The sequence below is a fragment of the Pseudonaja textilis genome, chromosome 1 (genome assembly GCF_049901715.1).
Source record: "Pseudonaja textilis isolate UNSWEBS1 chromosome 1, rPseTex1.2, whole genome shotgun sequence".
Classification (NCBI taxonomy): domain Eukaryota; kingdom Metazoa; phylum Chordata; class Lepidosauria; order Squamata; family Elapidae; genus Pseudonaja; species Pseudonaja textilis.
This window is the reverse complement of record NC_141990.1, coordinates 237,076,549-237,101,568: the sequence shown is the minus strand read 5'-3', so window position 1 is coordinate 237,101,568 and position 25,020 is coordinate 237,076,549. Positions and strand designations below refer to the sequence as shown.

Here is a 25,020-nt window from a genome sequence, read left to right as displayed (position 1 = left end):
TGAGATGGTAATTTTTAGATTGCAATATGTGTTTTAGTTTTGCTTTCATTGTTCTGACTGATTTAAAGCAAGGTATCCGAAATACACAAACTAAATACAATGTTACAAAATGAAGGATACAGTTCATAGTAGTCTTCAGCTTATGACCATAACTGAGTCCAGAATTACAGCTATAAGTCATGGCAGATGTTAAACAGGATTTTACTACCTTTTTTTGCACTGGTCATTAAGTGAACACCATGATTATTAAAATCCATTTTAGCCAGAAAGGGGCAAAAATTGCCAAAAATCAGGACACTGCAAAAGTCTGTAAATGCAAGTCAATTGCCTAGCACCGAAATATAATTGTGACTGCAGTGCACGCATGCACATGTGGCCATCAGAATTCCAGAACTGAATTATTATACCTTTTTTTGGGGGGGGGGTCCATTTTAACTCTGAATAATTGCTAAACGACTGATCATTAAGTGAGGACTACCTGTACAGCAACAGTGGTTTCAAATAATCTATGCAAACAGTTCAAAATACATACATACCTCTGTAATTTACAGGAATGGTTCCAGTAAGGCTCATCAATTCTCTTGATGAGCCATCATTAAAAACTGAAAAGAAGCATTGATTTATTCAATATACAGATCAGACATTGAACACCTTAACAAAAATAAGCATATCAACTAAGTATCAATACTTCATTCTGGCCAGAAATAAGCACATCTTCTAAGAAAATATATTCTGTACAGTGTAAAGTGTTTGGCATGTCATTTTGTGCCTTTTATAGATAGCCATGATTTTTTCACTATAGATTCTATGACAAATGCAGTTTGCCAGATACTGCAACTCAAGAAAATTATACTCTTTTTAAATGAATTGGTTATACAAATTTTCAAAACAGACATCAAGTGAAAATAATATGTGGTCTAAATGAAGAATATATTATTAATTTCTACCTTACTTGAATATTTTCTTCCGCAAATGAGTGACTACTAGTATTTCTACCAATAGAAATAATGACTACTGGATTAGAAAGCAAAACAAGGTTGTGTGTTAGCTTTATGACCTGATGTCACTCACTAAAATAACTTAATTATGAGGCAATCACATAATCTTGTTTTACTTTCTCAATACAGGTAGTCTTACTTAACAACCACAATTAGAACCAGCAACTCCATTGTAAGTGATAGTTAAGTAAAACACCATGTGACTATACCTGGCTTACAATGTAAGTTATGTTGTGGTTATTAAGAGAATCATCAAGTGATTGCAACTTGTGAGTTCATTGTAGCTCCTCCTCCGCTATGGCCATAGGTTTGAGGAACAATTTTAAATCGCTTTTTCAGTGCTGTTGTACAAATTGTTCTTGACCTATGAGCATTCATTTAATGACTTTTCAAAATTATGATGGTGCTGAAAAAAGTGACTTCTGACTAGCCTTCTCACTATTATCTTGATGTCCCTATGGTCACATGATTGCAATTCAGATCTTGGCACCTGGTATATATTTATGGTGGCTGCAGTCTCCTAGTCACGATTGTGATTTGCACGTTTCCATCTGGCTTCCAAAAAGCAAAGTCAATGGGAAAGGTTGCAAATCAAGATCACTTGTCTTCTTAATGATTGCAATGATGCACTTAATAATGGCAAAACAGGTATAAAATTGGGTGCAGTCACATGATTCCTTACCTAATGACTGCATGACTTCAACAATGAATTTTCCAATTACAATTGTGGTTGTATGTCAAGGACTAACTTTAACTATGAGTTGTCACTAAACAGGCTAGTTGTTAAATGAGGAATACTCAGTAAAACTATTTCCTTGCAATGCAATAAATTGATTAGATATTACTGTATAATAGCTGAATGTTGACAAAAAACATACTGCAAAAATACAGAAAACAGCAATTTACCATAGTTATCCATAACAGGTTTGAGATCTTTGTACTGGCCAGTAACATTGACAGTTTCCTGAACAGCCAAGTCTCTGTACTTGTACTAGAGAAAAAGAAAAATGTTTTTAAACACTTCTAACAGCAAACTATAGATCAGCTTACTAATGTTTGGAATCTTCAACTGCAGGTTATGACATATGAAGTTCTATGATCACAATGTGTTTTACCTTAAACATGTTTACCTGTGAAATTGTTCTATTGGATTATCAACAGGAATTGCAAAGCAAGCATGATTAATTGGGGCAGTTATAACTGTATCTCATGATAGAAATGTGAAATTAGAATGACCCGATTCCATGTTATTTATATCAAAGTCCAGAAAGTAAAGGCATTTTCCAATGAATCAACATTAGGAAAATCACATTGCAATTACATAACATGTAAGTAAATCAAGAAGTACTTAGGATAGTCCAGAAGTTTCTGAATTCTCAGCACCCCTTACCACTATACATTCCTGTTTCGTGCTGGAAAAGGAGTCTGAAGATATCTGGAGGACCATAAACTTCCAATCTTTAAAGTGGAAGGATATGGGCTTCATCCAATGGTACCATTCCACATAGAGGAATAGCTTCTACCACTTGAGCCTATTATTTCTTTCCTGCATTCTTCATAATTACTTTGGAGAGCTGGATGATTTGCAGGAAAGAAAATGTGGGGATAGAAATAAGGAAAACTCCAGCTACGAGAGCAGAATTGTACTTTCATAACATCAGAAACAGTATATACACAAAACACATACAGAAATTATTGGACAAGTCAGCTGACTGAGAAGATAGACAGCAAGCTATAAATACCATTTCCTGGCAAACCTGTCAGTTTGTTTCCTTAATATCACTGATTATGGGATAACAAATATTAAAACAATTTAAAGCTTATTTAATTCTGCTTAGTCCTCAAATGTGTGTGTTTGCAAACACACACATATAAGTTACCTTATGGTTTACAAAATTATCCACAAACTTTTAAAAAAGTTGATAAAACATCTTCTATGTACAATATGCAACAATTGCATTAGATACATTTATCTGCCAACCCTTCAAGATGATGCATTATCCGCAACGTCAAGATGCCAAAATGACAATATTCATGTTCTGACATCTAATACAAGTGAGTTGCAGCATTCACATGATGATGCTATTTGCATGCATTGTCATTTGACCTTTTCAACCTACATTGAAATGGCATATAAGGATTTTTATATGCTACCACATCCAGGTGACAGAGTGCACATAAAAGGCAGAAAATCCTCAGATATTAAAAAAACATATTTATTAAAGTGTAAGAGAAGCCTAAAAGCAGTGATTCTTGTACCAAATTCATCTTTCAAATGCGTGAAAAAATTAATTTCTTTAGGAAGTATATTTCTACTTCCTTGTATTTCTTTAGGTTGAGCCCTACTATGTAGCTATTTTTTTAAAAAAAATAATAGAAAATAAGGAGTGGCTAATTGTAAAATATTCTGGGGAAAAAAGGAAACAAAACAAAACAAGAGACTAACCGAAAACTTGGAAAAGGCAAAGGGTTACAGAGAAAGACCAGTGGCTTTGTATTTATCCTGTATTTGTATTTGTTTATTGGAGAAAAAACCAACAGAATATACAAGCCTACCAAATAGTTTTCTATATTCACTTTCAAATAAAAGGAGGGACTTCAAACTTCCTGTAACTTGGTACAATCTAATGGGGGGAAGAATTACTCCAAGACTTCAGACACCAATTCAGCTCACATCTCTTTCTCCTGAGATAGCTAGTCTCCAGCAGTCCATAACACAAGACTATCTGAGAACTAAGGAGTTGGTAACAATGTACAGAGGGAGCACTTGTTTTCTTTCCAGGACTGTGGAATAAGTTTCAGGCTTTCTCCCAATAAGGACTACTACACGGGGAAGAGAACTACAGGCCTGCAGAAATTCACTTTTTATTTTAAGGCCCAACTTATCAAGTCAGGGATGCAAGGACGGAGAACCAGAAGACTCCAAGAAGCTTTGTGTGTTTGGGAGAACAACTGTCTGATTTCAAGATTTAACGACTGACTTGCAGGAGATTCCTCTTCAAATAGGAGCCAAGAGTTTTCAAAAATTATGGACCATTTATGGTTAGATGGGGGCTCGCTGGAAATTCCAGGCATTGGCGATTAGGAAATGTCCTGTAATTATAGCCTAGTAATTATGGACCACCAGGGATGAGAGGAAACGGACTTCGATTATTTACTTATTTTTAGGCTATTCATGTTGAATTTGGAGCTGACTGTTGGGATAGGCAGGCGCCCAAAGGTTCAGTCACTGTTTATTTGTGGGTGCGAAAGTTGGTCTCTGACGAGGAAGAGGCAAACACCGTCAGTTCATGAGGGGGGAAAAAAAGTGAAAGGCGAACGGGCTCGGAAGGACCCCTTTTCCCCCAAAGGGAAGGCGTCTTGGCTTTTGGCTCTACCGTTGCCCCACCACCACCATTACCAAAAAAAGGCCGGGCAGAGAGGCCTTCAAAGAGGGCGACTGGGCTGAGCCGACTCAAAGGCTGTTTAGAGAAGGGACGCTTCAGGAACAGGCAGGCTTTTACCTTGGCAAGCATTTTCTTCAGCTGACTCTCGGACAAGGCCATGGCGGCGGTCCCTCTCTCGGTCGCGCTACCTTCTACGACCTCCACCCGCTACTCTCAACTCCCGGACGAAAAAGCTCCGCTTCCGACAGCCTCCGCGATCCGTTTCCGCTCGGCGGTATCGCAAAACGTCACTTCCGGAAGTTAACTGCTCTCCTCCCCCCGCCCCCGCCCCCTCGACCGGAAAGAACAGTAGTAATACTTTTGACTTTAGTCCTTCTGCGAAGACAAATTATAGAGAGGGTCGGAGGACAATCCGATTTTACGATCTGTTCTGGGGTGTAATTAATTGGATAGAAATGGGGTATTAATCACTAAGGTACGCGACTAAGAGCAGAGTGTCTCAGATTCTAATGCTCCCTCAATTAAAAACAAAAAAAATATTAGGTGAACTTTCCTAACAGTGAGGACAATTTAGCCCAGAGGTCTCCAAACTTGGCAACTTTAAGCCTTGTGGACTTTAACTCCCAGAATTTCTCAACCAGTTATGCTAGCTGAGGAATTCTGGGAGTTGAAGTCCACAAGTCTTAAAGTTGCCAAGTTTGGGGATCCCTGATTTAGCCAGTGGAACAGCTTGACTTAAGGTGCGTCATCGCTGGAGGTTTTTAAGAAAAGGCTGGACAGCCGCTTGTCTGAAATGGTATCTTTTGCTGGGGGGGGGGGCAGCGGGTTGGACTAGAAGACCTCCAAGGCCCCTTCCAGCTTCTGTTCTGATTGGTGAGGGGCTCTTGACCAGTTGTCAAGCGCAAACAACTAGACTCGTATTTGAAGAGTTAAGTTAGCTATTTTACTGCTCAGCCCTATACACAGGAATTTTTTCATATTCAGTTTGCACCTGGGTGAGATTAGATAAGATTCAACAGCATTCAAGGGTGGGGAGAGAGTCCGGCTTCACCCTCTAAACTGGCCAGTCTCCGTACACCTATTTTGTTGTAATGACGAGGCAGTCAAGTTGTTTGATCATGAACAACTGAATTATGATGATGATCTTTATTGGAGTATAGTCTTGCATTTATATACATTTTTAGTTATCCTCCATCATTGGTTAACTTTGGTTACTGCTTAACTTTCGTTACTGTTTAGTAGAGTAATCCATACAATTAATTCTCTCTAGTTAAAGTCTAACATATGTCTACTTCCCCTCTCTAATCCTCCTTTATCCATAGATTAGTGACTTTGTTTGCCTGAGTTGTATTTGCTTGGAAACATTCTTTATCTGAGGTTTGCCATCCCAGATTGGAACATTCCTGCAATTACAACTCTACACTATTTTAGTGAGTTTGTAGGGGAAAAAATATTGGAGGACAAGGTGCCACTTTGAGCTCCTCGATCAAAGTGAGGTGTAAATAAATAACACCAAGAACAATGTACAAACTTTAAGTGAACTCATTGTTGGAAGAAAAATCGGATCCGGTTCCAAGCTGGGAGAAAGATGCTGAAATAAAATGGAGGCAGGCTGCAGAAAAGGTCTCCATTTATTTGGTAGCCAGGAAACTTCAGTGACAGCAGCATGTTTCTGGAGTGGCTGACAAAATGGGGTGGAGACTAGGTGGGCTTTTTTACATTCTTCGGGGCTTTATGATTGAGATGCCTGTGCAAGAATATGTCCTTTAATATTTTAATGGCTGTTACCAGATTCCTATGAAGTCATATAGGGGTCATGGGTCCCAGATGTCTATGGAGATTCTCAGTCATCCAGGTCATGGTTGTCCCAAACTTGCTTTTTCAAGAGGCAACTGGACTTGCTGTTTTTTTTCTTTGAAGAGCTGAAGAAATTTCTTGGATGAGAAGCAAAACATCTTCAAAACAAAACCAGTGTGTCCAGTTGCCTCTTGAAAAAGCATATTTGGAACATGGTTCCCAGAGTTGCTGAGAACTGGGTATTATATAAATTGTAATTTTTACTGATTAGTTTTTAAATAATGGTTGTTTATTTTTTATAATAGCTATTTTATAATTTATATTTTCTTCATTTTGTACATCATCCAGAGTCACTTCTGGTGAACTGGACGGCTATATAAATCTGATAAATATAAATTTCATTATATTTTATTATAATAATAATAATAAAAAGCACAACTAATCTCAAGGCAAATTCACAAGTGGGCTTATGCTTTATTACTGTTATTTGTTTTAAAATTAGGATAGGTGACTTCACAACCTGCTATTTCTGCTCAGCTGGAGATTGCCCCCTGCAGTTTTCTTGGCAGCATTTTTCATTAGTGGCTTGCCAATTCCTTCACTGTAGTGTTGAGAGAAAGTAACTGGCCCAAAGTCACCAAGCACGTGTGCTGAAATTCTGTGAGATATTGTTACTGCCGATTCAAAATGCCAGCAATGCACCCATAAAATTGTGTGTCACTTCCTCATTAAATGTTTACCTCTGAAGATCATAGAATGTAAAGCAAAAGATGTACATCAGATACCATTAGCTTTATTAATATCTCATTAACAAGTTTTTTTTCCATATCATAATTTTTAGAAAAATAATCTAAGGTAAAATGGCAAAAATCATTATAGACATGCATAATTACACAATAACATTTTATCAAATTTAGAGTGGCAAATCTTTTTGTATTGCTAAAAGCTTAGTGCAACATTAGAAGTGAGCAGCCAAATACATTAAAACCTAACTACTGCATAATAATGAATAGTGCATTTACATGTTGTTCCTGTCCCTTTCCAGAAGCATGGATCCAGCTTCAAGAGAACAATTACTTTGGTAGGTCCTCCTCAGTTTTAGAGTGTGATAAAGGATGATAAACAAAGTGCATTCTATGCCTAAAACAGAAAGAATCTTGTTTTCTCTCTGGGTCTTAGGAGCCAATAGTACAGCAATGTATTACACTAATATTTTTAATGGCCTTTGTCCAAGACTTTTCCCTAAATCTTTAAAATCTACACAGAACACTTTGAGAACTCTGTTTAGACATATTGAGCCTAAAGTAATATTTGTGCAATATAATGGCAACTTCAGATGACTGATTTGGTAGTGTAAACATGTAAAAAAACATAAATATCAGTTGAATTGTGAACATCGATTTTAGTCAATACTGTGCTGCTGTTTCTTTCTAAGAAATTTATACTATCTGTATACAGCCAATAATGTATGGGAAATAGCAACCCAATGGTGATACATTACCTCTGACTGCCTAACATCTCTGATTAAAATAAAAATTTACTTTAGAGAGCAAAGTTGAATAGTAGTATTGAAGGCCACAGCAAAATGAGGAAAGGGCAAAGAAGTACAATAATTCATGATTAGGAAATATCATGGTCAAACAACTTTCCTAATCACAATGTTTTTGTCTAATTTTAGTTACCATATAATAATAGTCACTAAAATTTGATGTTTGACTCAGTCGGTCATTAATACCTTCTCTGTAATCTCAAATATTTTAAGAACAAAAATCTATGGTTTCCTGGCAGTCAGAGCTTCAGCTGCTGTTGAAGGTCATTGACAGATGCAGCACTGGTTTGAAGTTTTTCAACTACATTATCCTCTTCCACGGGCTTCATCATTTCAGTTACACCACTGATTCCAAGTACACAAGGCATACTTAAAAATACTTCACTGTTTATATTATAATACCCCTAGAAAAAATGAACATAATATTTTTACATGTATCTGGTTTTCACCAAAGATATATGAAATTTAAGACACTTCTGGCTTGAATTCTACATATGCCAGTCACTAATACTTGTAAGATTTAAATAAGCTTGCAAGTAATTACACAATTTAGATGTATTTTTATCTGAGCTATAAAATCCCAGATTGGCAGATGACAGCAAAGAGATAGAGAAACTAATCCTTTGTTTTTACTTAGTGACGACTGAAACTACAGTATTTCAAGTGATTTATAGCATACAAACCACAAAACCGAAAGTGAACATTTTCTGCTTTAAATGACATTGACTTTTAAACCATACTTGTTATGTAAGTCCAATCACACTTGGCCAATAAACTATTCTATTCTATTGTATTCTTATTCTTATTCTATTGAAGTAAGCTGGCAAAAAGACTAATCTTTTTAGTGTCTGACTTTTATTGCTGAGAAATATAATTTATTCTGTTAAAAATGATATTTAGAATTGTGTTTTCAATTGTATTAAGAATGTTTTTAAAAGTAAAAAAATGGCTGTAGAGGGAAGCTGACAGCAACCAACAAAAAGGAGCTTTGACACCTGGAATGAAAAAGTGCTGGACCAATTTCTGGTACAACCATGGTGGCCACTGTAGGAACACAAAGCAAGAAAATAGCAATTTTTCTGTCAGATGAAAGTTGAAAATAGTATTTCCACATTAAATCAGAAAAACCCAAAATCATCTGGCCTCTGCTATGAAATACGTAGGACAAGAAAAATGGTTAGCCAGGTTTCCTCAAGACAAAGTCAGGGGCACCTGAGATTTATAATCTGTTTTCCATTCTTATGGTTTTCAACTGTCATCTATAGACTAATATTCAGTCTGCTTCAGACGTAACATCAGCTTCTTGCTTACCTTCACCGTGGTGGATACAGAATGTATTTTTCTTTTATCATTCAATATAGTGTCAGTCAGATCAGCTATTGACAGACCAACAGACCAAGACCTTTGGCCTTTTCCTTTCAGAATTTCCATGGCTCTAAATACAAGAAATACATCTAAGACTTAAGAGACTTTACCAACAAGCAATATATTCTTTTTAATATCAAATATAAATGTTTTATAGTTAAATAACATCTTATACCAGCTTATGCAGAAGTCCCATTAAAATAAGTGTCGTACTAAATAGAGGCATAGATGGTTTTTTACCTGTTAGTCAACACCTGTTGATCATTTGTTAACTTATCGCCAGGATGATTTATCACAGAATTAGAACTCCATGCTGCCACTGTATAAGACAATTGGAATTAATTTTCTTTTTCAAACATTTGGATAATTAGGTAACGTGTCTTGGTTTTCAACCTATGTACTTTGTAGTCTATTGTGTCATGCTAATAGAGATACAATACCCCCACTAATTTCTCCGATTCGCTATTAATTAAAGCAGAAGTTGGCAAATGTTTTAAAGTAGACTTTGCTTACCAATTGCCTTGACCAATTGCTGCAACCATTTAAAGTTATAATGCTGATGAAAAAAATAACTCTGCAATCAAGGCGTCTATTTACAATCTTTGCAGTGTCCCTCAGGCATGTGATCGCCATTGTAATCAGAATATGTTGTTCTGTGCCTGACCTATTATCTTTTTTCCCCTTGCAGAGCAGGAAGATTAAGGAAGGATTATAAGAGAGTAAGCAAGGCGATACACATCAAAAAGAATGTGCTGACAACCATCCAGTGTATTTCCCATTGTGTGTCTCTAACTCTCTTGTAATCTGCTTCTCTCCAATCTCCCTATTCTGTGAGGGAAGGAGAGACAAAATGGATCAGGAATAGGAGAGACTGTTTAAACATTAATTCCTTCTTGCTAATTATCCCAGCACCAGGGTGAGCATTCCAAAGAGTGCAAAAGTGAAGAAAATGAAAGCATAGTTGCAGTCACTTGATTTCCCACTTAGTGATGGCTTTGTTTAATGACCAATTTCTAGCCCCAATTGTGATCACTAAACAAGGACTACCCTACATTTTTCATTCATAAAACTGTACCTCCGGGATAAATTTCAGTATTTTCTCAAACGAATATAAAAGTGCTCATTTATGTTCTAATTCAAAGAGGAAAGAAAATCTAAAATGTAGATTCCTAAATGATACAGTAGTTCACAGTTTTACCTTTGTTTACTCCTTGTTCACCAATAATCCAATTGTCTTTACTTCTGCTTTGGGTTTTCAACAGATTTGTAATAACATACTGGAATCTTGCTGAATCCAAATTGCAACCAATTCCAATAACTCTGCTTTTGGGAAATCCACTCAGCTTCCACGACACATAGGTCATTATTTCTACTGTAGTTATGATAAAAAACATATTAAGAGAATCGACAAATATTTTTAAATGAATATAAAATAGTAGTTTAAATATTACTGATTTTGTAAATATTACTGATTTTTAATAATTTTTGCATTTAAGTGCCATTTTTAAGCTTAAGAAAAACTATACTGTTGTTTGTGCAACTGTTTGGAATAAGGAAGTGGAATGGTGTGCCATACAGTAGGCACATACACCTATTAATTTATGATTGTTGAGGAATCAGAGGTTTTACTATTTCTCTATGAACAGCTGTAGGATATCAATAAAAGGTCAGGATTTCTTGCACAATTTAATCACAACAAAGATTAAATTGTGTTGGAGAAAAGATGAGAAAGGACTAAGTTTAGTATTATTTATTAGACTATTGAAGTTTCTTGTATCTTCACCCTTTCTCATTTAATAGATTTTGTCAATTGCTTTTGTTATTTTGGGGGTGGGGTGGGGTGTTAGTCATTTTTTATTATGTTCCTCTACAGTAGCAAGCCAAAAAAGCAATGTCAAACCTCTTCCAAAATCTTGCCAAGAAACTGTAGGAACATATGCATGTAGTCACCAGGAGTCAATATTGACCCAAATGTCTACACAAACACACCAAAGCAAGCACAACAATGTGTGTGTGTGTGTGTGTAAGAGCCAACAACATCCACAAGGAATCAAAAATCAGTATATTTTGTTGCAATGACGCAACTGAAGCCTTGCTCCTTTTGTATGTGCATCAGTATTCTACATATCTACACTTCCTTCTATGGATGCCCTGGATAGAGTTCATAGTAATTGGCCCTTGTTAGGTTCCAGATAGCAAGATCTGTTCCTATGTTATTGGATTTTTAAATTATTCTTTCCAGAATTTACATAATTTATGTAAATAAATTGTTATGGTTATCAAAATTCTCTTCAACATCAAAAATTTATCCTTCCCTATTCTGCTAATGCCTTCCTTCAAATCAGAATTAGTGCCACCTATTGATTTCACTGAACCCTCCCAATAAATTAGGCAGTCTCAAAAAATATTAATTATGCTTTTTAATATGAGGCAAACTGAAAAAGTTGCATTTTTACAACAGTAAATACCAAGAAAATATTTGAAAAGAGTAGCTGGAAGTACAAAAATGGTAAATAGACATTATCATTCAATATAGTGTCAGTCAGATCAGCTACTGATATGATATGGGCTTATCCTACTATTGTTTTATTTTGGCTTAATACCCTTAGGCTTGTTAATACAATATTAGAAAGATCAGAATGATTTAAATATGTGAATGTGTTCTTTTATTGTATTACCAAAACATGAAGCTTATCACAAGTAATATGGATTTATAGATTATCAAGCATGAAAAGCAGCAAAAAATGTACCCTTCAAGGTTAGAAAAACAGCACAATCTCATCTTTACAGTCTTGGATTGCCCCTGTTTACTTTTTGTATATGAACATAATAGAAAGAATGATTACATCATGTTGTTAGGGTGTTAACAAATTAGGCTGATCTTTTTGTAAGTGATATACCAGGCTTCTACTCTTTCTTTTCTTTGCTTGTGTTTCTGTGGTTTTGTTCTTTTAAAAGATTGTAATCCTGGTACTGTCTCACTGTTTGGAGATAAATAATAGAGCTGAATTATGCAACAAATCACACAACCTTTTCTGCAATATTAGGAATCAGAAAAATATACTCCTTGACTTGTGACCACAACTGAGCCCAAAATTTATGTTGCCAAGTAAGACATTGTCAAGTGAGTTTTGCCCCGTTTTACAACCTTTCTTGCTGCAGTTGTTAAGTGAATCACTGCATTTGTTACATTAGTAATATGGTTGTTAAATGAATTGGACTACCTAATTGACTTTGCTTCTCAGAAGGTTGCAAAAGGGGATCACATGACCTCATGACATGGCAACTGTCATAAATCTGAGTTGCCAAGTGTCCAAATCCTGATCACATGACTTTGGGAAGGCTGCAACAGTTGTAAGTGTGAAAAATGGTCATAAGTCACTTTTTTCAGTGCCGTTGTAACTTCGGACTGTCGCTAAGTGAACAGTCGTAAGTCGAGAACTACCTGTATTGAGGTTTTTAAATTGCCTAAAAGGAAATTCCAAATAACTAGTTCATTATGTAAAACAAAGTAAAACAACCAGCAGTTTTTTAAAAAAGTTTTGATGTAATACTCAATACTATTATTTTGTGGTTGAGAATTGACAAAATAACCTTCCCCCTAATCCTCATTAAGAAACTATTTTTAAAAACCACCAAAATAACATCAACTGCAAATCATCTTGAAACCTCATAAAATTATATTAACCTCTGCCATACAGTACCTGGTTGAGAGGCAATGAGCAGTACACTGTGTTGACTGTAATGAGCTATTGATGGAATAATGCCCCTGAACAATTCCACATTGCTCTGAACAACCTCCAGATAGGACTGAGCATTGCCTAAAGAATTAACGGTAAGCACCACCAGTTTTGAGTCTGCTGACGCAGAAAAATCTACAGAAATATAAAGAATTATAAACCATTGTTGAATATGTCCTATTTTCAAGAATGGCATTTTAAAAAAATTAAAACTATGATAATACATGGCTAATTTCCTGACTTGAGATAAACAGGCAAGCATATCATTTCCCACTTATATAGTTAACAGAGAAATTATTATTAATACTTCTGAAATTGACAAAAAATAGCAAAAAAAACCATAGAAAAGTTAATCTATTATTTAGTAATCTCTTTACATATAACCCTTGCTACATTCTGCCCATTTTGGAATGCAGATCAAAATCTCAGGAAGAATATAACACACATTAATATTTCATATATATTGAATATGCTTTTTCTGTATCTGCTGAGCTCTAGGATGAGTACATTAACCATTTTATATATATGTCATTGTATCCACACAGTGCAATCCATGCCCAAGACTGAAGCATTGAGGTGAAAGAAGCTTCCAAAACTTTTTGCATCCTGTAGAGCAGCCCAGGTGCATAGTTTAGTTTGCAATATTGCTAGAAAATACTAGATACTATAACACTACCTCGACTAATTTCCACCTTTGGCAAGTCAAAGATTTCTAGGTCCATTGTTCCTCCTTTCACTGTAGTTTCTGAGCAATCCAAGACAACCACTTTGTCAGCAACATTCTAAATTGATTCAAAAGAAAGAAAAAATGTTTTTCATTGAAGCAAATATGAATTGTATTCGGAGAAGAATTCTATGGGATTCAATCCAACAAAAATAATAACAGTACAAAAAGTTAAGCAGCTTTTTTTGTAAAATATCACAAATAAAGTAAAAAGAAATTAAAAGTGAATTCCTAATGCATCTAATCAAAAATTTCAGAATTCATGAAGTATTATAACTATTAAAAGTGCATACCTTTGCTGAAATAGCCAAAATACAGGCAAGGCCCAGATCTCCAGCCCCAATTATTGTAACTTTGCGTAGTCCTCCATCATTTTTCTTTTCTTCTCCTTTTGATTGTCCATTGTTTTCACCTAAAATTCATGTGCTATTTATATAAACAATTATGCATTGTCATAAATGCTGATGCTCAATAAAACTAAGTTTTAAAAATGCCTTGCTCTGGATACCTGTAATTATGGTATTTTGGAAAAACAAATGTTATCCAAATAAATCCTATGCATGGATGTTTACTTAAATGTACATTTGCTGTGTTCTATTTATCTTACCCCTCACCAGATAACATGCAAGGGATTGCCACATAATTTTTTTTAGGTGAGAAGAGAAATATTGCTGTTGGAACTAATGGGAGATTTGTTCCCATTGCAATCCAAGCTGCAGGAAGGGCAAAGACTTCCCTTTCTGTATGAGAGGGGTGTAAAGCACTATAAAGCGGTATATAAGTCTAAGTGCTATTGCTGTTGCTATTCTACAATCTGCCAAACCTCTGCTTGCCTTTAAACCCTTAAATACACAGAGAATTCATCAAAATGAATTAGTAACTCTAATAATAAAAAAGGTGCGCAGCTCAATTAAAGACTTGGGTGTAGAAACCAAAAAGCTTTTGACGCTCAGTGTTCATTGTCCTATTTATGGGATTGCACTCTCACATTGCCTTTAAAATACTTTCTAGATAATGCCAACTATTCTACAAACTCTCTAAATATCCTTTTCCTGCCTGATACGGGACAGTGCATTTATCAGTGCTGACTTGGTAGTAGCTTGAAAATGGGGAGAAGTTGGCTCAAAAAGCCTTTGAGATATTTTTCACTGAGATAAAGGAATAGGAATCATCAAAACCATGAAAAAATACAGATTGCCCCACTTTCAAAAAAGGGAAAAGTCGCCCCTCTCCCATCAAAATAGTGGGAAGAAATGGACAAGAGTTTTAACAGCATAGATTGCCTATACATAGGCATCTCATCTGACAGTATTTGCTGGAATTCTTGTATATCTTTAAATTTATTCTAATAAATATAGTCACTTAAGAGTCCTTGGATTTTTGTTCCTTGATTAACTGTTTCCAGTTCAAACTAAAAGGACTGGAGTCTGACCACAAGGAAGGCTTTCCACTGTGCCAAACTTGTTCTAGATCAGGCATGTCCAACCTTTTGATTTGCCTGAGCAGTACTGAGCGAAAAAGAATTGCCTTGGGCTGCATATAAAATATTGAATATAGTCAATACGTATAAATATCACTGCAAAGTACATAATGTTAAAAGTTACAATTTTGTGGAGTGACATTACTAACTGCCCAGGGCTTCATACACCTTTGGCCGTGGGTTGGACACACCTGTTCCAGATCCTTTGCTTTGTTCCTATAATGTAATCGTTTACTGATTTAGACTCTTCCAGGAAAATCCAACACAAAATTATCAAGATATTATCAATTATACACACAAATAACAGATTATAAGTTTTCAGAAAAGATGAATACCTTCAACAATTTTTGTGATATAAGAAAGTAGGTCCATCTGTCTGGCTTCATCAGAAGATGATAATGCATATAAGGGGAGTTCCTCTTCAAATTTTATGCTCATTTCCTGTAATAACCCTATAATTACTGACTGCGGCTGTAATAAATACAGGAGAAATTGGAAATTATTTATATAACATATATATCACTTGAAAACATTTTATAGTAAATTTTTAAGATAGCTCGGTAGATAGCTAAACTGTCTGGGAATATGAGGTATGGGTATTAATATTGACACAAAAATATTGGAATGCATGTCAAAACAGTATTTTTCTTCATTGTTTCCTGATCCGTTTTCCAATGTTTTCCTAGAGACTAGAATAATAAAGTAAGAGCATAGGAGCAGGGCTATACAGATGGAAGTGTCCTAACTCATATAGCTAGATTTACTAGAGGACAAGAGCATATTCTAATAGTGTTGCTGACTGAATGGAAGTGTCCTAACTCATATAGCTAGATTTACAAAAGGACAAGAGCATATTCTAATAGTGTTGCTGACTGAATGGAAGTGTCCTAACTCATATAGCTAGATTTACAAAAGGACAAGAGCATATTCTAATAGTGTTGCTGACTGAGTCCTTAATTTTTTTTATGAGTGAGTTATTTTATTCATTCAGAGCTAGGATGCCACTGGAGTCTCATCTTGGTACCTGAAGCTGTGAGGGTTTAGTTTAGTGGAATGAAACAGAACCCTAAAACACTGAGGTTCTCTTTCAGCTCTAGTAATTACTATGAATGAAGAGACACCATTCCTGAAGTAGACCCACAATTTACAGGCCCTCCAGGACACACAACTCCCGTTGAGCCTCAAGTGATGGATATAGCCAAGGGGGTTGTTACCCAGCTTTGGCTGATTCATACGTTGTGACTTTCTCTGGCACAAGGGGACCTTATAACATTGGCTCGTGGTTTCTCTACCATCTATCTACACTACTATAATGTACTCTACATGGATGCATACATCCATTTTACATGCATTAATATAACAATTTTGTATTCAAATAAATTGTATCTTATCTCATTTTGCACATATTTATGTATGTAATTATATGTGGAAAAATGATAGCTGCTACTAATAGGTACAAAGATATATCACCTTTATATAAATTTTAATAAGATAATAACATATACTTTTATGTAAGGCATTTATCTAATTCTTACATGGCTCCAGGCTTGTAGATATGGCAGGTAAATCCTTCCACGGACATCAACATGTTTTCCTACAGAAATTCCCATGTTAGGAGTAGGGTTTAGAAAACAAATGGGTGGAGCAAAAGGATAAGAATCTAAAATCCATATGCAAATTGGAATATTATAAATGTTACCTGTCAAAATACAAAATAAAAATCTTTGTTTAGCAAAGATTCCAGGTAGACTCTGCTTTTCATTTCAGATAGTGGAGAGACTGAATCCCCTACCCTTCATAACATGAATGGAAAATCACGCCCCTCCCTTTCCACCCCCCAAGTTAAAGCTTCTTAACTCCTGTTGATTTTCCAGGAAGAGAGTTAAAACGCTACTCTTCTGAAGAGACACTGCAGCATATGTTACATATGTGTTGTAGGTTTGTTATCCAGTGAGTATTTACTATTGGATTTGCATTGAATTGTTAACTTTTGATATTAAAAACTGACTGGCTGACATTATTATTATTATTATTATTATTATTATTATTATTATTATTATTATTATTATTATTATTATTATTATTTATGGTTAATCTTTGGTGAGATTCACAGCCTTTGGGGATGGTTGGTAGCTGAAAAGCTTGAGTCCTAACCAAGGACATAGGAACTGTTAAGGTAGTGTCGGAGGATATAAGCTGTTCCAAGTAGGGTAGTTTTTTGTAGAATCAGGGTATTATTATTATTAATTTTATTTATTTATTGAATTTATATTGCTGCCTATTTGCCCATGGTGATTCAAGGTGGCTTATAGAATATAAAACCACATTTAAAACAATAAAAATTAACAAAAAGAATCAAATAAATTAATATAGTACTATATAAAAAAAACACCCCCAACTCCCACCCACCGCCCTGGCGACAGCAGATCACAAGAGCCATTTAATGGGCTCCATCCCACTCTGGGTTCCTCGGGCCACTGGCAGAACCAGATCTTCAGCGCCTTCCAGAAGCGAATTACTGGCTGCTATTTGTTATAAATTCAGTTTAAGGTGATAACAAATCTAGGCAGGTCCCATGAATAGGGTAATTTGATTTGGGATGGAAATAAACTTCCTTCCTCAGTCTACTTTATGCGGGGCAGGGTGTATGCTGCTGTCCCCTCCAGCTTGGGTTAATGTGTGGGTCCCTGTAGTTTCGCTCTGAACCACTAGGGTTTGTAATTGAGCTTGCTACTCATGCTACCTAACCAAGAGGACCAGTGTCAACTCTACCTTGGGGTTCTTATTGTGTGCCCTCTTCCAGGAAGTTTCAGCCTCTACTGCTGGACTTCTTTGATGGGGCATCAGCATTGTAGCATCTTCAGCAAGTGATGATGCTTTTCTGATGGACCTTTTTGATAGCTCTTCCTTTCTTTGATAGCTCCATGATCTCCTCCCAAGTCTATTGCTAGACCTCTGGGATAGCTGCTACACTAATTATAGCCAAGAACTGATTTTTTTTGAGATTCCATCCATGGACTTTTTCTGGACAACATCCATCCACAAACCTTTGCTGCTTCTATCTATAGTATTGTGGCAGGTCTGTTACTCTAACTGCTGTTGAATCTCCTCCTGACCTTCACACTGCTTTATCTCCCTCTATTTCCACTGTTGCATTATCAGCTTCACACTTAGCCAGCTGCAGATTTTTTTCCCACTTTCTGCTGCTTAATTTTCACCATTATAGCTCAAACAAAAAAAGTTTTTCCAGCTCCATTGCTAAGAACTGTCAGCATTCTTTTGTTACTTAGTAGATTCATAAGGCTGTCTAGCTTAAGTAATGTGACTTTTTGTTTCTTACTTCAGACTTCAAGGGGGAGAAAGACCACTAATGATGCTGTACTATAAATTCATGCTTTTTATTTTATCAGAGCCATCCACATAAGTAAGTAGACTAGGAAGGGAAGGGTGTCAAGGTATTTCTTCCCATGCTGAATATGCTACTAAAGTTGCTTTATTTTATTAGCTGCTTATTGTACTAGTTGTTAACTTCAGCCTGTGACTGAAGCAACATATAATTTTTGTATCTAAATACATTTCAAAATATTTTATTTGGAATCAAGTATTTAAATAACAAGAAATACAAAGGAAATATTCCTTGAACTCACCCTTATATTTTACTGGAACAGTACCAGTAAAGTTCAGAAGGTCTTTCTGGGATCCATCCTTAAAAGCTGAAATTCAAAACATTATATCACTATGGATTTCATCTTTCCTTTTAAAATTGTCTTAATTTACTACTGATATGTATTGTTCCTAACATTTCAAATTAGCTAAAGCAGTCATTCATTGTATTATTATTTTTTTAAATGTGTGTCTGTGTGTGTATTAATGCAATGAGGTAGAAAACGGGAGAACACGAGTTCAAATTCCGCTTTGGCCATGAAAGCCAGCTGAATGACTTTGGACCAGCCCCTCTTTCTCAGGCCAATTCACCTGACAAGGTTACAGTTGTAGGGAAAATAGGAGGCTGAAGGTGTGTTGGATATGTTTGTCACCCTGAGTTATTTTTACAAATAATAAATGCAGGATAAAAATAAATAAAAGCATTACACACGCATACGCACACACAAATAGAAATTACATAGAATTTCAAAGTATCATAATAGGACATAAAAAATAAATTCAACAAACACAGATTTTCTGAGGCAACATAATGCTATAGAAAATCCATTCAAAAACTACAAGGATGCTAATTAAAAAAATAGTGGCATATAAATATACATTTTGCTTTACCATGCCATTCTTGTAAAGGTTATAATAGTAAAAGTGATCAATTAATTGCTGAAAATTTAAGAAAAGTATACAGTAAGATTGCAATCCCATGCACACTGCCCAAATAATTTAAAGGAAACAATGGGTGTAATTCCTAATAAATACATTATACTATTAATATGCATGTTATACTATTATACTATTAATGCAGAACATATTTCAGGTGGCTAAATAACAGCCACCTATAATATATTAATATTAATATTCAGCATTTATTTCACTTTTTATTCATTCATTTGATTTATAAGGTTCTCGAATTAAAAAAAAATGCAGGTACAGGCAGTCCTCAACCTATGATCACAATTGAGCCCAACATTTATGTTGCTAAATGAGAAATTTGTTAAGTGAGTTTTGCTCATTTTATGACTTTTCTTGCCACATTTGTTAAGTGAATCACTGTAGTAGTTAAATTAATAACATAGTTGTTAATCGAATCTGGTTTCCCCATTGATTTTGCTGGCAAAAAGTTGCAAAATATATCACATGACCCTGGGACACTGCAACCACTATAAATGTGAGTTAATTGTCAAACGGCCAAATTTTGATCACATGATCAGGGGGTTGCTGCAACAGTCATAAGTGTGAAAAATGGTCATGTCACTTTTTTTCAGTGCTGTTGCAACTTCAAATAGTCACTAAGCATACTGTTGTAAGCCGAGGACCACCTGTAATATATCTATCCCCAAAATAGGAATTCTTACTGTAGGTGCTCATTGTGAACCTGATGTTGGGATACAACTCATTTATGTGCTTCAGTTCTTCTATGGTCAGATCTCGGAATTTATACTGGAAACATAAGAAAGACAGTTTTGATCATCTTAAACATGAACTATAGGGCCATGTGAAAGGAAATGTCTAAACAGCCATTCAGATTGCAAAAGAATACGAACACATATTTGTTTATTTATTGGATTTATATTGCTGCCTATTTGCCCGTGTTGGCTCAAGGCGGCTTACAAGATATAAAGCCACATTTAAAAAAGTGAAACCAGTAAGAAGAATCAAATAAATTAATATAATAAAATCACCCCGCATCTCCCACCCCAGCGACAGCAGATCGCAAGAGCCATTTAATAGGCTCCATCCCGCTCTGGGTTCCCCAAGCCCCCTGGCAGAACCAGGTCTTCAGTGCCTTCCGGAAGAGAATTAGAATGGGGGCCATTCTAATCTCTGGGGGAATGATGTTCCAGAGAGAAGGATTCTGGCATTCTTCGTTGAGCAAAATTCCTAGGGAATGTGGGAAAGGGGATATGAAAGGATGATTTGATAATAAAATCAGGATCTCTATGTGGTTAAAATGTTTTAACAGAATTTAGGAGGACCTATAGACTTAAATGGATTAGGAGACTCCAGGTGAGATGGGGAGGGATCATCATACACCTGATCACATTGAGATAGGGAGAAAGTCAATGCTGTAGCTAGTTCTTGCAGAAACTGTTTTGTATGAGACCCTTATGACAACGTTCAGTACACAATCCTGTGGTATGTTTGCTGCAAATCATGCTCCGACCATAGACTTCCCAAGCAGCAGTAAGCAGTACACTTTCATAGCAAAGTGTATGTTATATAAAAACATCATCCTGACTTAAACCATAAAAGAGTGTTTATGGTTTAGGCTTAGAGCACTTAGAGAGCTATGCAATCCACAGGTCTCTGAGCTGGCAGAACAGTATGTCAGCATAAATTTTGCTCCTATTCTCTATCCTTACTCAGCAATAGTAACAAAGCTGTTTTTTCATACTGCAAGCTAAATTAAGGAAAAGGATTGGCGGATGCCCTCAAATTTGTTTCCCCTCCCTCTTGGAAGCAGGGAATCAACCACCATTCATTCTCTTTACAATGATACGGACAGAGCAAGGTAAATGAGGTTGGTGCTTACAACAGTGAATTTAGGCATCTGTCCTGTTGCCTAAGAGCTTGTGAATGTGCAGTGACACGCCCTTACTCAGCTCGATGCTTCAGTCAGTCAGGTTATTTGTGAATAGAGGCTCATTCTCCTGACTGCTACACAGGTACCAAAACAGAGTACGTGGGCATGGAGAAAGGGCACAGGATCAAGTGGGAGATAATAATGCTCAAGCAATGTGCCTCAACCCATCTTGGGAGAAGTTCTAAGAAGAGAAAAGTCTATTTTAAAAAAGAAGCAGCTAGGGAGGACTTTAGGGTATCTCAACTGCACCTTGGGATAAGAGAAATTAACCCCACCAGGACACAGCAGAAAAAGGCTGTTTCTGTGATATATACATACTACAATTTGGGGACCATGAAGAGCAGCATGAACAATGAATTACATGCACACCTCATTGTGATTTATTCAGCAGAAATACAGGCTATTTCCTCATTAATGTGTTACTTACTGGGTCCCTCAAGAGATCAGCTTAATAGAAAAGAGACATGCAGAGACATGCCTGTGCCATCGTAATAATGACGAATCTGTTATTTCTATTCCCAGAACAAAAGAAAGGTGATGGGATTTGATGATATAAATTATTGAGGAGGAAATAGCCAACGTTTGAAGCAGAAAGGGGAAAACAACCCTGACGCCTCAGGGTTGAGGAAACCCTGCAAAAAACATGCATCTTTCAGGGCGGCTGAACAGGGAAGATCAGGTCCAGTAGCTTATGCACTATCAAACGGGAAGAAATCGACCAAGAGGGAGAGGGCAAGGGAAGCATGATCGAATGCAATTTTTTTTTTCAAGAAAGGAGAATATTTGTAGCTCAGGATTGAAATGAGGGGTCCTTGGTGCTCTCTGAGGTTGCTTGTTTTCTTGCAAGACGTTTCATTACCCAAACTACAGCACTAGGTAACTAGATACCTAGTAAACATGTTACCTAGTAACCGCGTTACCCAGTTAGGGTAATGAAACGTATGCAAGAAAACAAGCAACTTCAGAAAGCTCAATGTTTTTCAAACTTGGGAACTTTAAAATGTGTGGACTTCAATTCCCAAAAACCCTCCAACCAGCCATGTTAGCTGAGGAATTCTGGGAGTTGGAGTCCACACATCTCCTTAAAGCGGCCAAGTGGGGGGGGGGACGGGGGACATTGATTTATGGATTCAGGCAGTCGCTCCCACTCCCTTCAAGCCAGGGAAAGGTGTTCCAAAATTGGGTTGCCGAAATCAGAGCTTCCACGAGCTCGCGCTTGTAAAACTCTTCCTCCTCCTCCTCCCACTTTCGCCGCTTGCCTTGCTCAGCCACTTCCGCAACCTCTCCTCTGAGAACTCCATGGCTCGCTCTCCCAGCGGGTTCGGAGGCGCCGGCAGCGCTTCCTGTTACTGTCTGCCACAAGAAGAGACGGCAAGCGGCAAGGTCCAATCAGTCGGGTAATTTGGAAGGCAAGGCTAGAGTGGGCGGGTCTGTTGTGTTCGCGCTGCTCAGGTGGGAGAAGCAGCTACGCGCACATCTTCTCCTTGTGGGAAGGCTTGAAAAGTCAGGCTGGGGCTCAGGTGGCCCTAACAAAACGTCAGAGCGAATCAGCTGTTCGAGCTCTCCTGGTTCGAGTCGAACTGGGAATCGTTTCCCCTGCGGCATTCTTCACTCGACGAACTGCATACCAGCCCTAATTAAAGAACATTACCTGGCATAGAATTTTCCCCTGTGACAACTACCTCTGAAAGAGATAGTCGTCTGGCCGAGCTGTAAAATAATATATAGGGAGTCCTCGATTTAAACAACAGTTCATTTAGTGACCGTTCAGAGTTAACAATGGCAGTGAAAGAAAGTTGATATGACCATTTTTCACACTTATGACTTTTGCAGCATCCCCATGGTCACGTTATCAAAATTCAGACTCAGCAGTTGACTCATATTTATGACAGTTGCAGTATCCCAAGATTATGCGACCGCCTTTTGTGATCCTCTGACAAGTACACAGTCAATGGGGAAGCCAGATTCACCTAACAACAGTATCATTAACTTAAGGCAGTGATTCACTTAACAAGTGTGGCATGAAAGGTCATAAAGTGGGGCAAATTCACTTAACAAATGTCTCACTTAACAACATAAATAAAGACTTCTTGTATTTAGAAGGCAGAGTCCCTAACCAAGCGACCTGCATTATTTTGTTGTATGAAGACAGCCATTGTGTATAAGTGTAAAGGCTGTTTCTTACGCTGGCTAGAAGACTAATATAAACACTCTTTTGGTTGCATTAGCAGGAGTGTAAAGCATTGGAAGAACTTATTCATCTCTACCATGTCCTGGTTGGGACATTACTTGAAATACTGTATCTTTTGAGCACTACAATGCAAAATGGACAGTGACAAATTTTAGTTCAAAAGTCTTGTTGAAATGATGAAGGATTAGGAAACCAAGTACTATGCGGAATGAATACAGGATCTGAATTCTATACTGAGTACAGAATCCAGAGAGTATTGTGAGGACATGATTGCTGTCTTCAGATATTTGAAGGACTGTCACACAGAAGACAAGATTCAAGTTATTTGATGCCTTAGGGGGCAGGACCATAGACAGTACGTCAAAACTACAAGGAAGGAAAATGAGACTAAATGTCAGAAGAAATTTCCTACTTGTACAGCTGTCAGTCAATACATTGGGCTTCCACATAAAGTGATAAGTCCTCCCTTCTGAACCATGCACTGAGCTGGAGACGATTAGATGACTTCTAAGGTCCCTTTCAACTTTATAATTGCATTTTTGAATGCAATTGTCTTCAACCTTTGGGCCCTATAGAGTTTCAGACATGATCTCCAAAATTGCCCAAGGACATTGCTGAGATCCACACACCTGAATATTTTTTTTTGATTTGGGTAGAGTGGGCTAAATTAATATATTATCTGAGTACAGCCTAAAAAGATCCTTTTAGAGGCTATGGAATTTAGAGGCCATCTCACATTAGCGTGAGTGTCTCTGCTGTCATTTGTATTCTAAACTGTAAAAGGAAAGAAAAATCCATAGTGTGAAAATGACTCTCTCTTCAACGGAAATCACTACCCTAGGCCTAGATAGCATGTCTTTCAAAGGAGCCATAGCATCAAAACCTCTGACTACTTAGGGTGGTAGCAGTGGCTAAGTATACTTGTAATAAACTTTTCTATAGATACTTCCATATACTACCTGATGGGGGCATGAGTTCTAAAGTTGTTTTTTTTCATATGTTTATTGTTTTAAGCATTTCATGGTCACATACTATTTTAACTGATAAACCTATGGCTTTCCAGATTCATAAATGATTCAATATACCTAAATATACTTGATCAAAAAAACCCTGCTAAACTCTACACAGAATAAATTTTTTGTAGCAGTCATGTAAATCTGTGTACATGGGAGCAATATGTAATATAATGCTTTTATTTCTTCCCTGAGAGTCAAGTGAATGTATATACCACGTATGTCAAACTTGCATCATCACGGTGACATCACATGACCTAGTTTTTCTCCTTCGCTAAACCCGGCGGTGGGGGGAGAGCACATGATGCATCCAGCCCATGGCCTGCGAGTTTGACACCCCTGGTATATACTGTTCTGATAAGATCCCTTACAGTATATTATTCACAGATTGCATGGTAAGATACCTTAATGTAAAATATCAACATTTCCAAACCTTGGGCTTGTTTGCACAAAACAAAACAAAAATAGTCTACAGATGGCAATTAGAGTATAGTTCAGCAAAGACTTTTAAGGATCTTTCAAGCATCAAGAAA

At 36.7% G+C, this 25,020-nt stretch overlaps 2 protein-coding genes across 6 annotated transcripts in view; both read right to left on the bottom strand.

The window, feature by feature from the left end:
* Nucleotides 1-4,654, bottom strand: part of TSG101 (tumor susceptibility 101) — a 46,989-nt gene extending 42,335 nt beyond the window's left edge. For all 4 annotated transcript variants that reach the window (XM_026706525.2, XM_026706524.2, XM_087920352.1 and 1 more), the window contains exons 1-3: nucleotides 4,502-4,654; nucleotides 1,905-1,989; nucleotides 537-602 (exon numbers count right to left, since the gene is read on the bottom strand). In XM_026706525.2, coding sequence (XP_026562310.1) covers nucleotides 537-602; nucleotides 1,905-1,989; nucleotides 4,502-4,543 — 193 coding nt within the window. In that variant the 5' untranslated portion in view covers nucleotides 4,544-4,654. The remainder of the gene's footprint in view (nucleotides 1-536; nucleotides 603-1,904; nucleotides 1,990-4,501) is intronic.
* Nucleotides 4,655-6,954: 2,300 nt separating this feature from the next.
* UEVLD (UEV and lactate/malate dehyrogenase domains) lies at nucleotides 6,955-22,789 on the bottom strand. 2 transcript variants are annotated; one of them, XM_087920330.1, is made up of 12 exons: nucleotides 22,543-22,789; nucleotides 20,055-20,139; nucleotides 18,687-18,752; nucleotides 16,575-16,738; nucleotides 15,375-15,510; nucleotides 13,853-13,971; nucleotides 13,512-13,617; nucleotides 12,800-12,970; nucleotides 10,294-10,467; nucleotides 9,336-9,414; nucleotides 9,042-9,165; nucleotides 6,955-8,134 (listed from the first exon to the last, which is right to left on the bottom strand). In XM_087920330.1, the coding sequence occupies exons 1-12, from the start codon at nucleotides 22,582-22,584 to the stop codon at nucleotides 7,970-7,972; spliced, it is 1,431 nt and encodes a 476-aa protein (XP_087776456.1). In that variant the 5' UTR covers nucleotides 22,585-22,789; the 3' UTR covers nucleotides 6,955-7,969. The 2 variants fall into 2 exon arrangements, with proteins under 2 accessions (XP_087776456.1, XP_087776462.1); XM_087920336.1 differs by lacking the exon at nucleotides 22,543-22,789 and adding an exon at nucleotides 21,233-21,464.
* Nucleotides 22,790-25,020: the final 2,231 nt, after the last annotated feature.

Bases quoted from the DNA above. Each gene is read 5' to 3' on its own strand.
- UEVLD (XM_087920330.1), bottom strand. From the start codon at position 22,584: ATGGAGTTCTCAGAGGAGAGGTTGCGGAAGTGGCTGAGCAAG. The intron at 20,140-22,542 runs GCAAGCGGCGAA...TTATGTTTCCAG, and splicing joins TGCGGAAGTGGCTGAGCAAG to TATAAATTCCGAGATCTGAC. The intron at 13,618-13,852 runs GTATGCACTTTT...GAATCAATTTAG, and splicing joins TTTTGGCTATTTCAGCAAAG to AATGTTGCTGACAAAGTGGT.